The 13,545-nt window shown below is 41.1% G+C and overlaps 1 protein-coding gene across 2 annotated transcripts in view; it reads left to right on the top strand.

Annotated features, from left to right (window-relative positions):
• Positions 1–13,545, top strand: part of PSL4 (calmodulin-binding protein) — a 49,435-nt gene that overhangs the window by 4,934 nt on the left and 30,956 nt on the right. The window contains exons 6-9 of one of the 2 annotated variants that reach the window (XM_087688460.1): positions 3,912–4,236; positions 4,357–4,470; positions 4,563–4,664; positions 4,769–4,826. In XM_087688460.1, the coding sequence (XP_087544586.1) occupies positions 3,912–4,236; positions 4,357–4,470; positions 4,563–4,664; positions 4,769–4,826 (599 nt within the window). The remainder of the gene's footprint in view (positions 1–3,911; positions 4,237–4,356; positions 4,471–4,562; positions 4,665–4,768; positions 4,827–13,545) is intronic. The other variant, XM_087688461.1, reaches the window with a different exon arrangement.

Here is a 13,545-nt window from a genome sequence, read left to right as displayed (position 1 = left end):
GGTCCCACTTGCTTTTAGCTTTGTACGGAAGTTTTGCTTTGTCCTAATCAGTTTATCGTGACTAGGATGATCCACCAAAGTCCAAGTGCCATTGTGGTCAATCTATGCTCTTTTCCATGTGGCAAGGCATCGATTGGGATCCTTGAGGGCTTTTAGCCATGCATTCAGCTCAAAATGTGCCACGTAATCTGTCATAAAGACAAACACAAAGAAAGTAGAAGGTGCGAGCCTAGTAGGTCCTCTTGGAGCATCTAATGTTGCCAATAAATGCATTTCCTACATGCAAGAAATTTTCGAAAGGTCTAGGCATTTCTAAAGCGCAGGGAATGTTTGAATCTATCTCATACTCAATAGATTAAAGTTGACCAAATCCAACATGTTATTGCTATTTTGACATTGATTGACTTTGTATGTTTGAGAAGTCTTAAATCTATCGCATTTTGCTTCTTTCATATTCATGGAATTTGGTTGATGATCTTGAAATATGATACATGTAAATTGTTGGTTAGTTGATTATTCACTTAGGTTTTGTATACAATGTTGAACCATATTTAATGTGTGTTTTGTTGTAGCCCATGAGACTTGAAGTATATTTGCATGTATTTAACCAATTCATAATTTTCATCTTAAATGAAACACGCTTCTTACGTTTTAGGAAACTCATATGAAACCTTTGAAACCCAATTCATACCTCTTGTTTTTGAAACCCTTGGCAACTATTGGAGCATCTTGGATGAGGCGGGTGGAATGACCCTTAGATCCCGCATGGCTTGTTGGTACTAGCAAGGTTATGGATCCTAAGGAGGTGGCTTGGGGATAGAAGTCTTTGCAAGTGGATTAGAATTGGAAAGTAGATGTGGCTCACAAGGCACATGAGAGGAAGTATTGTTTGTGATGGACTTTGGAGTTCGCAAAACATCATTCTCATCAAATATGACATCCCTCTAAATCAAGATCTGTTTGTTCAAGGATTGAACAAATGGTAAGCCTTGGCTTTGGAGAAATATTCCACAAAGATGTGAAGCTCAGATTGGAGCGTGAGTTCACTTCTCTTGTCATCCAACATGTGTGCGTACATGTGTGTACGTGTGACTAAGACCGAACTATTACTTTTGATCATAGGTGCTTAGACAATTTGGCTGCAAAGAGCACAGACTATATAGTGTTCATTGCATTTTGGTTCCTATGCCCAATCACTTAGTTTTGTAAAGGGGAGTTGGTCAAGGTGAGCTTGCATTGAATGCTATGTGCATGTAATAACTTAGAGAGCTCGCTATTTCTTTTTCTTCCTTTAGATACACCAATTTGATTGTTCACTAAGCCCACCCATGTATCAATATAAGTAAAGGCTTTAGTTTTTCCTTTAAGGAAATAAATAGACACGTATCGAGAGAAACCATTCAAGATGAGAAATTAATATTGAGAACCATTTAAGGAGGGTGAGAACTAGTTACCACTAAGGTTGAGGTGAATCAATTTCAATATCCCCTCAGCTCTATGGGTAGCACTTTACAGAAAGGGATTTGGTGTTATTTCCCCAATTGACACATTTTGCATGAGCTAGTTTCATGGTGGAGGCTCAAGTGGTGTTTAGACAGCTCATAAAGAGAGTCGCATGCAAAGTGGCCATAAACAAAAGTGCCAATGACACTCCTTGTTGGAAGGAGCTTTGGTTGTATCCAAGTTGTGTATATGATGAAACTTAGAGCTCTCGACAATTGGCTAGGAGAGAAATTGTGGCATTAGATAAAGGTGATTAAGCTATACCTTGCCTCTAGCTATCATTAGATTGGTAGTGCCATCAAGGATCTTGAGTGTGGTCTTCATGAACAAAACTTCTCTTCCCAAGAGGCAAAGCGCGTATTACACTCAAGGCTCACCCCTAACTAGGGGACATTATATACATTGTCTATTGTAGTGAGATCTGGGCCTTGTGTCAAGCTTAATGTCTTAATGCCTCAGATCTTGGCCAAGGAGTTGTTACCACAACAGCCATCTCCTACTGCAAGCTTCGATGAGATGAAGATGTCTCAAAGGGTCTTAAGATGTGATGTGTGGCTCCACTATCCATGATCCACTTGGCTGTATGGCTGTATGGAAGAGTGGGTGGGCCTTTATGGAATTAGATTTGTTGGGAGTCACCTTATAGGTGTGGACCAAGCTCTCATTCTCACAAGTGTCTCTACAACTTCCCCTCCAAAGTTGAGAAGGGCATGGGTTGTGATGGCTGTCTGGTGGTTGAATGACCAAGAAGTCTCCATTGGCTTTGTCAACCATCCGAATGTGGAGGGATTGAGTATTGCCACCATTTTACTTCCAGTGAGGGGGGTCATCTGCACTAGATGGGGCTGAGGTTTGAGGCCTTTTTTTTGTTGGGGTGGTGGGGGGTGGGGGTGGGGGTTGGGTTGGATGACCTTGGGGTTAGATCAACACACATCATTGATATAGTTTTTCTTCCTTATTATTCTTTAATATGCTTTGGCAACCCACCTTTAATTCTGATTGGGAATCACGTTGCTCCTTACCAGTCTTTTTAAATTCATTGCTGTTCTTTCCACACTCTTGCTTCCCCTTTTGAGGCATGGAAACTAAGGTCCCCTTTGAAGATGACAAATGAGACATCTTGTGAACTTGGTCAAACAACCTTGCAAAGCACAATAGTTGATAAACTTATAGAAGGTGGGCAGTTGATTCTGATAGATTGTTTTGCATGATATTAAGAGTGGCAGATCAGCAAAGTGGCAGGTGCATTACCACTTTGCAAGCTCTGCGGTCCATCTCTTTACGTTTCTTTCTATGCTTGTATGGCTCGTAGCCATGTTGTGTGTAGGTTGCTGTCGTGTGAGCACATTGGGATGGTGTGGGCTGGTGATATGAGGTGCCAGCCCTTACGAATGTGGCCTGTTATGCTGCTGGTCCTAGGCTCAGGGGTGAGCCTTTTTGGAGTCGAGTTTGATGTCCATTTTTAAAGGTCCTTTCACACAAGTATGGCTTTTATTGGGTCTCTATGCAAGTTGGATCCTAGGCGGTTGTCTCATTTAGTGAATCAGTTTTATTTTCTATGTAAATGCAAGTGATCCATGACGCTTCATCCTTGCAGTGTCAGCTGTTAAGCATCAGTGTACATGGTTGATTCGTCAGCCTGTTGTCTTTGACCTCTGTGGACTCACTATTATTGCGGTCTTCTTATCCTAGTGAAGCTTGCACCTTCCTTTGGAATTTTGTTAGGAAGCTACTCCCTGCTCTGTGTCTCTCAGTTTGTATTTGAGGTCCCCAGGAGGCAGCATGCATTTGCATGTGCAATCAGTCCTCATTTGAGAGGTTCTGTAATTGACACTTTTAAGGCCTCAAAGTGCCTGGTTTGTTGGTTGTGAAATATTATTATTGTGTTTCTTGTACAAGTATTCTGTATAGTACTGCAAATCATTGCAGGCTTCTCTCCCTGCAAACTTTCTATCATCGAACTTACTACTTGGGAGGGTGAGATTCTGCTGTTTTGAACCTTCCATTGAGAATGGTTAATTGTGGAACTCTAGATGATGCGGCTTCTTTGTAGGGAGTTTTGCTCTATTTTTGGTGACTTTGTGATATTCACTTAGATTTCTGTTGAGATTTTCTCCTTATGGTATTTGGATACCACTTGGGAAAAGACTTCATTTGAAGAGGCCCATGTTGCTATCTGGGAGACGTTCTTTCTTGTAGCAGGGTAGATACTTATGCTAGTTCTGGAAGGTGGCAATCTGCAAATTAAGTTCAAGATAATTGTGTTCCTTTAACTATTAAACTGTTGTTTGTTAACCTCCTCTCGTGAGGTGTTGCACATTTTTCTTTTATATTGACATGGCATGTGCATGTGCCACTCTGATGCTGCAATGAATATTTCCTCAACCTCGTTGCATGTGAACTACAAGCTTCTTCAGATTGGCTTACAAGAAGAGATGGAAAAAGGTTCATCAGAGGCAATGGTTGCAGAGAGCATGTCCAAAGAAGAATTAGGACGGCTTGTAGCATCTCGTTGGACAGGAGAGGATCCAACTCTTGAAAGTAGAGATGCTATTAATGCAGAAGAAGATCATGAAATGGACTCAGAAGATGAGGTTCATCATGATGATTATCCTCATGCAGATGATGAACAAGAAGGTGAGGATTCTAGTGAGGATGAGGATGAGGATGAAGATTCTGAGAATGAGTATGCTGATGCGTATAATGAAGCAACATTGGGAAGTGTATCAACAGGTATGTCAGATGACCCCCAAATATGTTTTAAGTGGGAAATCTCTGTGTTACTTTGGAGCCTGCTCATCATTTGACAGTTTACTTTTGTTTGATCTAAGGATATATGCATTTATTTTCCAGATTCTCAAGATGTTGAGGCTTCTGAAGGGTCATGGCTATGGGTTAAACTGAGGGAGGCATTTATGACTTTTTCAGGCTTTTATAAGTTTTCCAGTTTGCCATTTGATAGATCAGGCAAGTTGTAAAATATAGCTAAATATATCTATGTGTAAGGAACTATATCCTATTTTATCAATATCTGGAAATCCTTTTCATGTTTTGTACAGAAGCTAATCATGTTCGAAAGGAGTATGAGAAGTCAACATCAAAACTTAGTGAGATACAGTCCCGAATTTCTGATCTGGAAAAGAAACTGGAGCAGGATTTTGGTATTTATCTCCTGCTTCTCTTGGAAAGATTTTGTAAGCTGCATTTTTGCATGTTCCAAAGCAGGTGGTATGCACGTTTACCGATACTAAGTGTCACTATGCAGGAAAGCATGGGGAATTCTATAGCTTCTACGGGCAATGCTTTGAAGAACGGCAGAAAAAGTAGGTTCTAACTTTTAGATTGTATGCTAAAGCCATGCATATCATGAGGTGAGAAATGATGTTTTCTGAGTGTTTATGAAGTGTGTGTGTGCACTATTTGAAAAATTGAAGAGGATTCTGATGCTACATGCTGTATTATGTACTGTCATGGCAGTTTAGATTTTAGCTTATTAATTTTATGAATGGAAAAGCAAACCATGAGGTAAAGCCTGGAGGAGTTGCTTGGTGGTTAGTACTGAGCAATCAACAAATATAGAAGAACATTCCTTAGAATGAAGAGTCTGATATGATAACGCAGGAATAAGTAGGCTCTCTTCCATGGCAAAAACAGCTTCAAAAAGGTCTCCTATGTAATCTCTCTCTCTCTCTCTCTCACACACACACACACACACACACACACACACACACACACACAACCCATGCACAAGGAAGGTACATTTTTTCTAGAGAGTTATATTGATTAGGGTGGGATTCTATAGGTTAGTTAAAGGATCACTGAGAGATTATTTGTACACGATGGTAACCTATACTTGTAGTAGTCATAGTTAATCATTTTCATTTTCATTGTTGTTCTCTAGTCAAGATGACATGGTCAGATGCACACATTTCTTGGTCTCATAGGTATGGTAACCATGAAACATGTTTCGTTGGCATTGAAACACAAAAAGCCTGAAATGTTTTAGTGAAGCGCCTGAGTGAAATGGCTGACTAAAACATGATATTAAATGGATTAAAAAACTATTTTTCCTTATTTTTTGAGGTTTTTGGACACTCTATATATAGGATACACTTAATTTGTAGATATGAAAGGATTCACATGGTATAAATGTGTAAATTGTAATTTGTAACTTATTGTTTATAAAGAAAACCATCTCATATGTATTATTCAACTGTTTCACTTGGTGTTTTGCTTGGGACTTGCCCAAAGGTGAAATGTTTCGGGTTGAAATGGATCATTTTAGGGGTGAAATGTTGCGAGTGTGAAACATTTCACGGTTACCTTACTCATAGGCCCTTTTGGCTTTTTGGAGACGTAAATACATTTTTCTTTCTTTCTTTTCTCTCTTTGTGCAACCATCTTTGACACACAAGAAGGTCCATGTGGCACTTAATTTTGTTGGTACAAGAAGGTTGCATAGTTTTCAGTCCAATCCATATCAACTATAGTGTCATCATTCATGTGCTATTGAACATGCATACTAGTAGGTTCCTCCCAATGAAGCAGAACATTGACTATTGGAGATGGATAGAACTTTGACCGAGTATTATAGGTCTTTTGCATTGGAGTTGCTTTATCAACATTTGCCATTTCATAATCTTGATTGGAGTCATGAATTTGAATTTACATTTGGACTCACCTTCCTAGGTTGATTTGCTTTTCAGCCAATTTGTCAATTCACACTAAAGGACCACAAATGTATAAGTATGCTCATCGAAGGGTTGGCCATGAGGATCCTTAGAAAGCTTCACAGTAGGATCAAGAAGAGTGGGTATGGGTTGTGTCTAATCGCAGTACAATACTGATCCACTAATTGAGGGGCATGATCTTTGTCGAGATACAAAAATCCCATCCTTGTGTCTAAACATCTCTATGCTCAAGAAATATGACAATTGAGCAAGGTCAATCATTTCAAATGTAGAGAAAAGCTTGAACTTTTATATTTGTTATGATAGAATTCGAGCCCCCGATCAAAAGATCATCCACATACGGTAGGATATGGGTAACCCCCTTTGAAGTGTGTTTGACATATAAATTTTATTACAAGGTGTAGAATGTTAACCATTAGATTCAAGGAACTCATCCATTCTATGAAATTGGAGCATGGTGTTTGCTTTAGCCCATAAAGAGCTTCCTCGTAAATGAAAGACCTTGTCTTGATTATCGATGGTCTAGAAGAGAGAATCAAAGGCTTCTCCATACAGGCCTTCTCCTTTGAATAGTCATTAAGAAAGACACTTTTAATATCCATCTAATGGATAGGTCAGTTGTGATGAGTGGCTAGTGCTACCAAAAGACAGATTGGAGTCAACAATACAGTTGGTGCAAAGTTTTTTTCATAGTCAGTTCCTTGCTGTTGTTGAAATCCTTGCACTGTGAGGTGGGCCTTGTACTTATCCAAGGTTGCATTAGCTTTTAATTTAGTTTTAGAAATCCATTTTGTCCCAATGACCTTGTGGCTTGGATGATCCATTGAAATTGAGGTTTTGTTTCGATCAATGCTCTCAAGCTCTTGTTCCATGGCCTCTTGCCATTGGGGATATTTTAGAGTCTCTTGCCAACTCTTCGGCTTAGAGTGCGCTATGCGATGTGTCTACTTCTAGTGGATGAACCAGGACCTCGATTCCTGCGATTGTTTTTTTCTTTAATCCTTATCCTAAGGTTTACAACATTAAAAGTCTCTTTTCTTTAACTCCCTTTCACACCCTCTCTATCAAACCTCATTCCACACTAAACCAGGTTGATAAAACCCATTCACACCTCCACTTTTCCACCTCAAGATTAAAATCTGTTTGCATTAAAAAAGGCCAATAGAACCCTAAAATGCTATGTATCCCAAAATCTATGTCAAAGAGAGCTTGTTAAGACAAGGTCATGAACTTAATATTGTCCAATTGTAAAAGCATAAAGCAAAAAGAAGAGGTATCACACATCAATGAAGGGACAAAAATCACAACAAAGGCAAAGAGCGTGAAGACTAAGGAGTCTAAGAAGATTAAAAACTGCACCAAAGAGTGTGAAAGAAGCCAAAGGAAGATGAAGAAGATACTTTCCATTGCTACAAACAAAATGCTTTACAAAAATTTTCCATCATGGATTATGTTTTTCCAAAGTAGATCTTTTCCATAGTGGATCTCGAATTCCCTTAGTGGATCTTGTTTTCCATAGTGGATGTAAAAACCATACCAAGATGTAAAGTTTCAAGCCTTTATTTGACTAGGTTGCCAAAGAGGTAATCTCCTGGTCCATGTTCAAATGCAGGGGGGCAAAAGTGAGCAAAGGTAGAGACTCATCATTTGAGGGGGAGTGTTGAGAATAGCAAATGATGCTTGTCCACAAGTGGCTTTGTATGAGATATATGACAAAGATGTATGCTTTAGAAGCTCTAGGAAGAGATGTCCAATATCCCATAAGCATAGAGAAGAAAAGTGGTACTATCCATAAAGCTATAAAGGCATGTACTTGACACTCATTTCAATGTCATGGAACAATCATTTTGAGTCGCTCACGATTGTGTTTATAAGTCCAAGCTAATCTATCTTGGAACCTAATTCACTTGAGTTACAATTTCTCATTCTAATCATGTATCATGTGTTTGATTTGCGTCCACCATAGCTTATCTAGTTCTAGGTCCATGATTCTCAACGCATGAAACTTTGGGTTCTTTGCAAGAGCTAGAGCACAGTGGTTGTCGAGGCATAGCTTCGTAGGTCTTGTCTGTGGAAAGCCAATCTCTATCAACATGGGACGGAGCCAAACTGCCTCCATAGTGGTAGAATATAAGGCACGATACTCAATCTCTGTAGAAGAAAGGGCCACAGTAGATTGCTTCTTGCTATCCAAGAGATTTCACCCAATCCAAGGGAGAAGGCATAACTTGTAGTGGACTATCTTGAAACCACTTTACATACCTAATCAGAGTTATTTCATCTAGAAAGAGTAATCTGCTTTGCATACTTGATCTTGTAGGATCGAGCCCCTTGTAAATATCGAAGATCATGCAAAGCTGCTCTCTAGTGATCTCGAGTAGGAGTCTTCATAAAAGAAGACAACAAAGCCACCACAAAAAGAAATATTTGACCGAGTGTGGACGACGAGCTAGATGAGTGAACCAACAAGACACTTGTAATGGGTGGCATTTGTAAGGGGAACTCTTGCTGCCACAAGCTTGGACTCAGGGTCCATGGAGCATAAAATAGCGAGACACTCAACCATACCAAATGCCGAAAGTAACTCTTAGATGTACCTATGCTGGGAAATGAAATGCCCTGTGCCATCTGATAGATCTCCATACCAAGAAAGAAGTGTTGGAACCCAAGATCTATCATGTCAAACTCTTGTCTCAAAACTTCCCGAGTATGATCAACCTCTTGAGTATCTCTCCTTGTGATGATGTGATCATCCACATACAAAATGACCAAAACACACTTGCCATCCTTAACCTTGTAGTATAGGTTGGGGTCATGATTTGATTGATGGAAGTAATTCTGAATAAAGAATCAATCAATCCTCTAGTACCAAGCTCTAGGAGCCTGCTTCAGTCCAGAAAGGACCTTCCGCAATCTATAGACATGGTTATCTTTCCCTTGCACAAGAAAACATGGAGGCTATGAGATATAGATCTCCTCCTCAAGGACACCATTCAGTAAGGTGAACTTGACGTCCACTTGATAAACATGCCAGTTGTCATGAAGGAAATAAGTGATTTGTCTCGATAGAGTCAAGCTCATCTTGCATAACTTGCTGCTAAACATCTTGTGCAAGTGCCTCATCAATTGTAGTAGGCTCTGAATCTTGGAGAATATCACACAGACTTTGAATCTTGGAGAATTTGTGATATAAGAGCATAGTTCAAACAAAGTGAACTCTCTCACTGGGCCTATAGGTTTGCATGGACCTTAAGGAGTAGTAGGAACGTGAGTGACACTTGAATCCTGTATGAGTTGCATACCAACAAGGAATTTGAATAGACACCTCTTGTTGTGAGGGAGATTGAGTAGCCTTTGGAACTTGCAAGGCATCTATTTGTGTAAGGAATTCCTCCTCACTAAGTAAAGGTAGATCCTCCCCATCTGAAGAAGGCTTCTTCTTTGATATCTGAGTGACCCTACAAGACTCTTGAAGGGAGGCTAAAGGGGTGGAAGTACTCAGCGAAGAAGTAGTCCCATCCACCAAAGGTGGAAGGGAAGTTAGTGTAGGGGGTGGAGAGGGAGGAGGGGGACGAGCCAAAGATGAAGGAGTGCAAATATTCAATCTGTAAAGAAGGAGGGGATTTGAAGGTGGGGGAGGGTCAGTCGATGACGAAGAATCACTTGTAATAGAACCATCAATAGGATCCTTGAAGGCCATAACCTTATCAAAGGTCACATCCTTGCTCACCTCAATCTTCCAAGTGTTTAGGTCGTAGAGCCAATATCCCTTTGTAGTAGTGCTATATCCCACAAAGATGGGCTTTCTTGACTTCTAGCCGAGCTTCGTCTTTCTCTTCTTCTTGTCCACATAGAGAAATGCATCACACTCGAAAATGCAAAAATGAGACACTAAAGGCTTCTTTCCGAAGAAAGCCTAATATGGAGTCATGTCTTGTAAGGCAAAAGTTAGAGATTGGTTACGGATGTCAGCGGCACTAGCCACTGCCTTACCCCAAAGGGAATGAGGAAGACCTCCATGCTTCAACATCAATCGGGCAATCTCTAGAATGGTCTGATTTGTACGCTCCACCACACCATTCTCTGATGGTGTCTTTGGATGAGAATACTCCACCCGAATGCCACGATCCTTGCAAAATTGAGAAAAGAGGTGAGAAATAAACTTGCCACCATGATTTGCTTGAATGCCATGGACTTTGAAAGTGGTTTGCGTCCTCGCAAACACCTTTCACTCGCAAAATCAAGAGTATGCCTCGCTCTTATACTCCAAAAAATAAGGCCACACATAACAACTGGAGTTGTTTAGGGTAAAGTGGTCGGTTTAATGACAACTACCAACCTTGAGTTCGATCGAAGATCAGATATGGCATATTACTCAACTACCTACTAATACATCATCGTGAGCTTCAACTTGAACAACATAAAAAAATTGGGATGTTTTTGGCAATCTTTTTGGCTCACGATTTTTATCCAACAACTTTCTTGTGTTGTTAAAAAAGCCCGCAGTTTTGTGACAGTAGGTGGCCTTGCAAAAAATGCGGAGGAGGGCCATTAGTATGACAGTTTTTCAGCATTTTCCCCCAATGAGTGAATGACACGTTATCTACTTTGTATTTTGATGTGTTTCACGTTGCCATTAAATTGGGGATTTAATGTGACAACAAAATGCCACTAAATAGGGGGCCATTATTTTTTTGACCCTCTTTCCCTACAATTAGGATTAGATACTTGGCCTTCCCAAGGGAGGTTGTGCCCATAGGTCTGCAAAGGTCAGTGTGCACCAACTCTTGCAATGTGGCAACGTGTGGATGTGGTTGCTTATGCTGCTTGCCCCTCAAGCAGCTAGGGCACAAACGGTGAATAGGAGGGAAATCAGGAAGTCTCTCCACTGTCTTCTTTTGAGAAGCCGATGTATTGAATCAATGTTCAGATGACCATAGCGAGCATGCCAAAGCAGCCCAAGCTCGTGGAAAGACCTTGCGACTAAGGTTGTGAGTGTATAAAGCCCACCCTCTTCTGTGCGTGTCCAAAGAATTGTACCTATAGAGGCATCTTCCACGGTAACTACATCGTGTGTAAAGACAACTTGGATACCTAACTTTGTAAGACCATGAATAGACAATAGGTTAAAACCCAAATTTGGTATATAAAGAACCTTGGTTAGAGAAGATTGCTTGCCTGGCAATAAAGGAATAGTTCCCACTCCTTGAACGGGAACAATAGAGTTGTCACCAATGGTGATGGTGCCCCCTCGGGAACTCATATCTTGAAGCCAATCTTGTATGTAGGTCACGTGAGAAGAAGCCTCACCATCCACGAGCCAAGGCTTCTCTTGTGCGGAAGAAGCAAGAGTTGTATCCTCCTTGACAAATACATGCACAAAGATTGACTTTGTTGTAATTGGGGCCGCCTTCGAATCATTCGAATCCTTCTCCTTTAGCTTCAAATGGGGGTACTTTTACTTCTGGAGGTGAGTGTCCATTGCACATTGTGGGTAGTTGGGCTTTTTCTCCTTCAAATCCTTCTTGTCCTCTTCCTTCTTTTCCTTGGCCTTCTCCTTCTCCTTCTTATTCTTCCCTCCACTTGTACCTGCAATAAATGCCGTGCTGGAGCCAAATCCATTGGCCCCCACCTCTTTGATTGGCTTGTCATGTTCCAAGACCAGCAATGAAAGCTCCTTCCAATGAGAGTTTCTTGCGGGTTCTCGAGGTGATAAGGATGGTGTAGAAGACATTGAACCTAGGAGATGGCAGTTGAGTCAAAACAATCATAGCCACGTCCTCAAAAGAGGTCTTATGTCAAAGAGAGGCAAGCTCACCCCTCATATCCTCCATCTTCGTGATGTTCTCCTTCAAGGGACTTGGAAGGAGAGGCATCAAGACTGAGCATCCACAACTTCTTTTGAAGGGGGATCTTGTGGGCAAACATCTTGTGTTGATACGAAGACACAAGCTTACTCCACACTTCCGTCGCGTTCTTCAACCTGCGCATAAGGACAGAATCTTGCAAACTCATAAAGAGAAAGGATTTGGCTCGAGAGTTGAGCTGATCCCATAAGGTTGCACAGTCCATGGAAGGCCCATTTGCTAGATTCTCCTTAGGATGGGGAATAGAGGCAGAAACTAGCTCCCACAGATCGAAGATGTCAAGTATACACTCCACCTTACATGACCACAACGAATAGTTGGAACCATCTAGTTTCTCTTCTTTGGGCAAGGAAGGTAGAACATGCACGTGAATAGATGGTATCAAGGAAGGCATCTTCACTTTGGATGCAACATTTACTTTGGATGGGGCCCTTTGTGATAGATGAGTGGAAGAGGGACGGGTTCGAGGAGACTCCTCTTGCACCAACAGCCACAAAACTCTCGATAATCATGTGTCCGATCAGAAGAGTGGCTTTACAGAAGCTCCTTGTATGAGTCATCAAAGCCTTGAAACTGGTTTTGGTAAGACATCTTCCAACCTTGCAATCACCCAAAAAATTGCCATAGAAGATGCTACCGCCTCCGAAAGATGGCGACTGACTGTAGAAGCTAATGTGGTAGCAATAAATGCAGCCGCATGATGAAGAAAAGATGCTGCTTGCACAAGAAGTTGATGATTGGTCACTATGAAGGGTTGGCTTTATTGAAATCCTCTAGATATGGCTGCATTTGCAGCAAACGCAAGGTAGACAGCCTGTAATTTGGCAAGGGGGAAGCTCTGCAACAACAAATCTCAACATTGTGCTCTCGCTTAGGCAATGATACCATGTGAGTGTGTGCAACAGAAGAAGGAACACACACACACACACACACACAAAGCGTAGAAGATGAAGGAAAAAAGACTGCACTTACTGAAGAAGAATGCTGAATACAATGATAAGGACTGATCAGTCCCTGCACGCAGCCCTAAGTGTGAGGGCACCAGATCAGGCTGAGATGATGATGTCAACACTACTGAGTTGGAGAGTGTTGGAGACAGAGAGTGCAAAGCTTGCAAAAGATAAATGATCTTCCAAGTGAGGGAGGGCTGCTATATATAGCCAACTCCCACCAAAATTGGCCGACTGCAAAAATATGCCCTAAATGACCAATTGCTCTTGGGAGAGGCAATAAATGCTGGTCAATTGCTCCTGTGCAGTCCGATTGCAATAAATGTGTAGTCATTAATGTGGCAGCCCACATGTGTGGCACAAAAAATAGCATACATTGTCACAAACCTAGATAGCCTAGGAAATGCACACTAATATGTACAAACACCAAGAAAAGACGAGAAATGCACCTAAAATTGCCAGAGCTCCCATGTCTCCGTTGGACTCTAATAGGAGGCTGGAGTTCACAACTAGACTGACATGACTAAAATAGGT

The sequence above is a fragment of the Lygodium microphyllum genome, chromosome 11, assembly GCF_053477565.2.
Source record: "Lygodium microphyllum isolate KBCC chromosome 11, Lygodium_microphyllum_v1.1.10, whole genome shotgun sequence".
NCBI lineage: Eukaryota > Viridiplantae > Streptophyta > Polypodiopsida > Schizaeales > Lygodiaceae > Lygodium > Lygodium microphyllum.
This window is presented reverse-complemented; position numbering and strand designations above follow the sequence as displayed.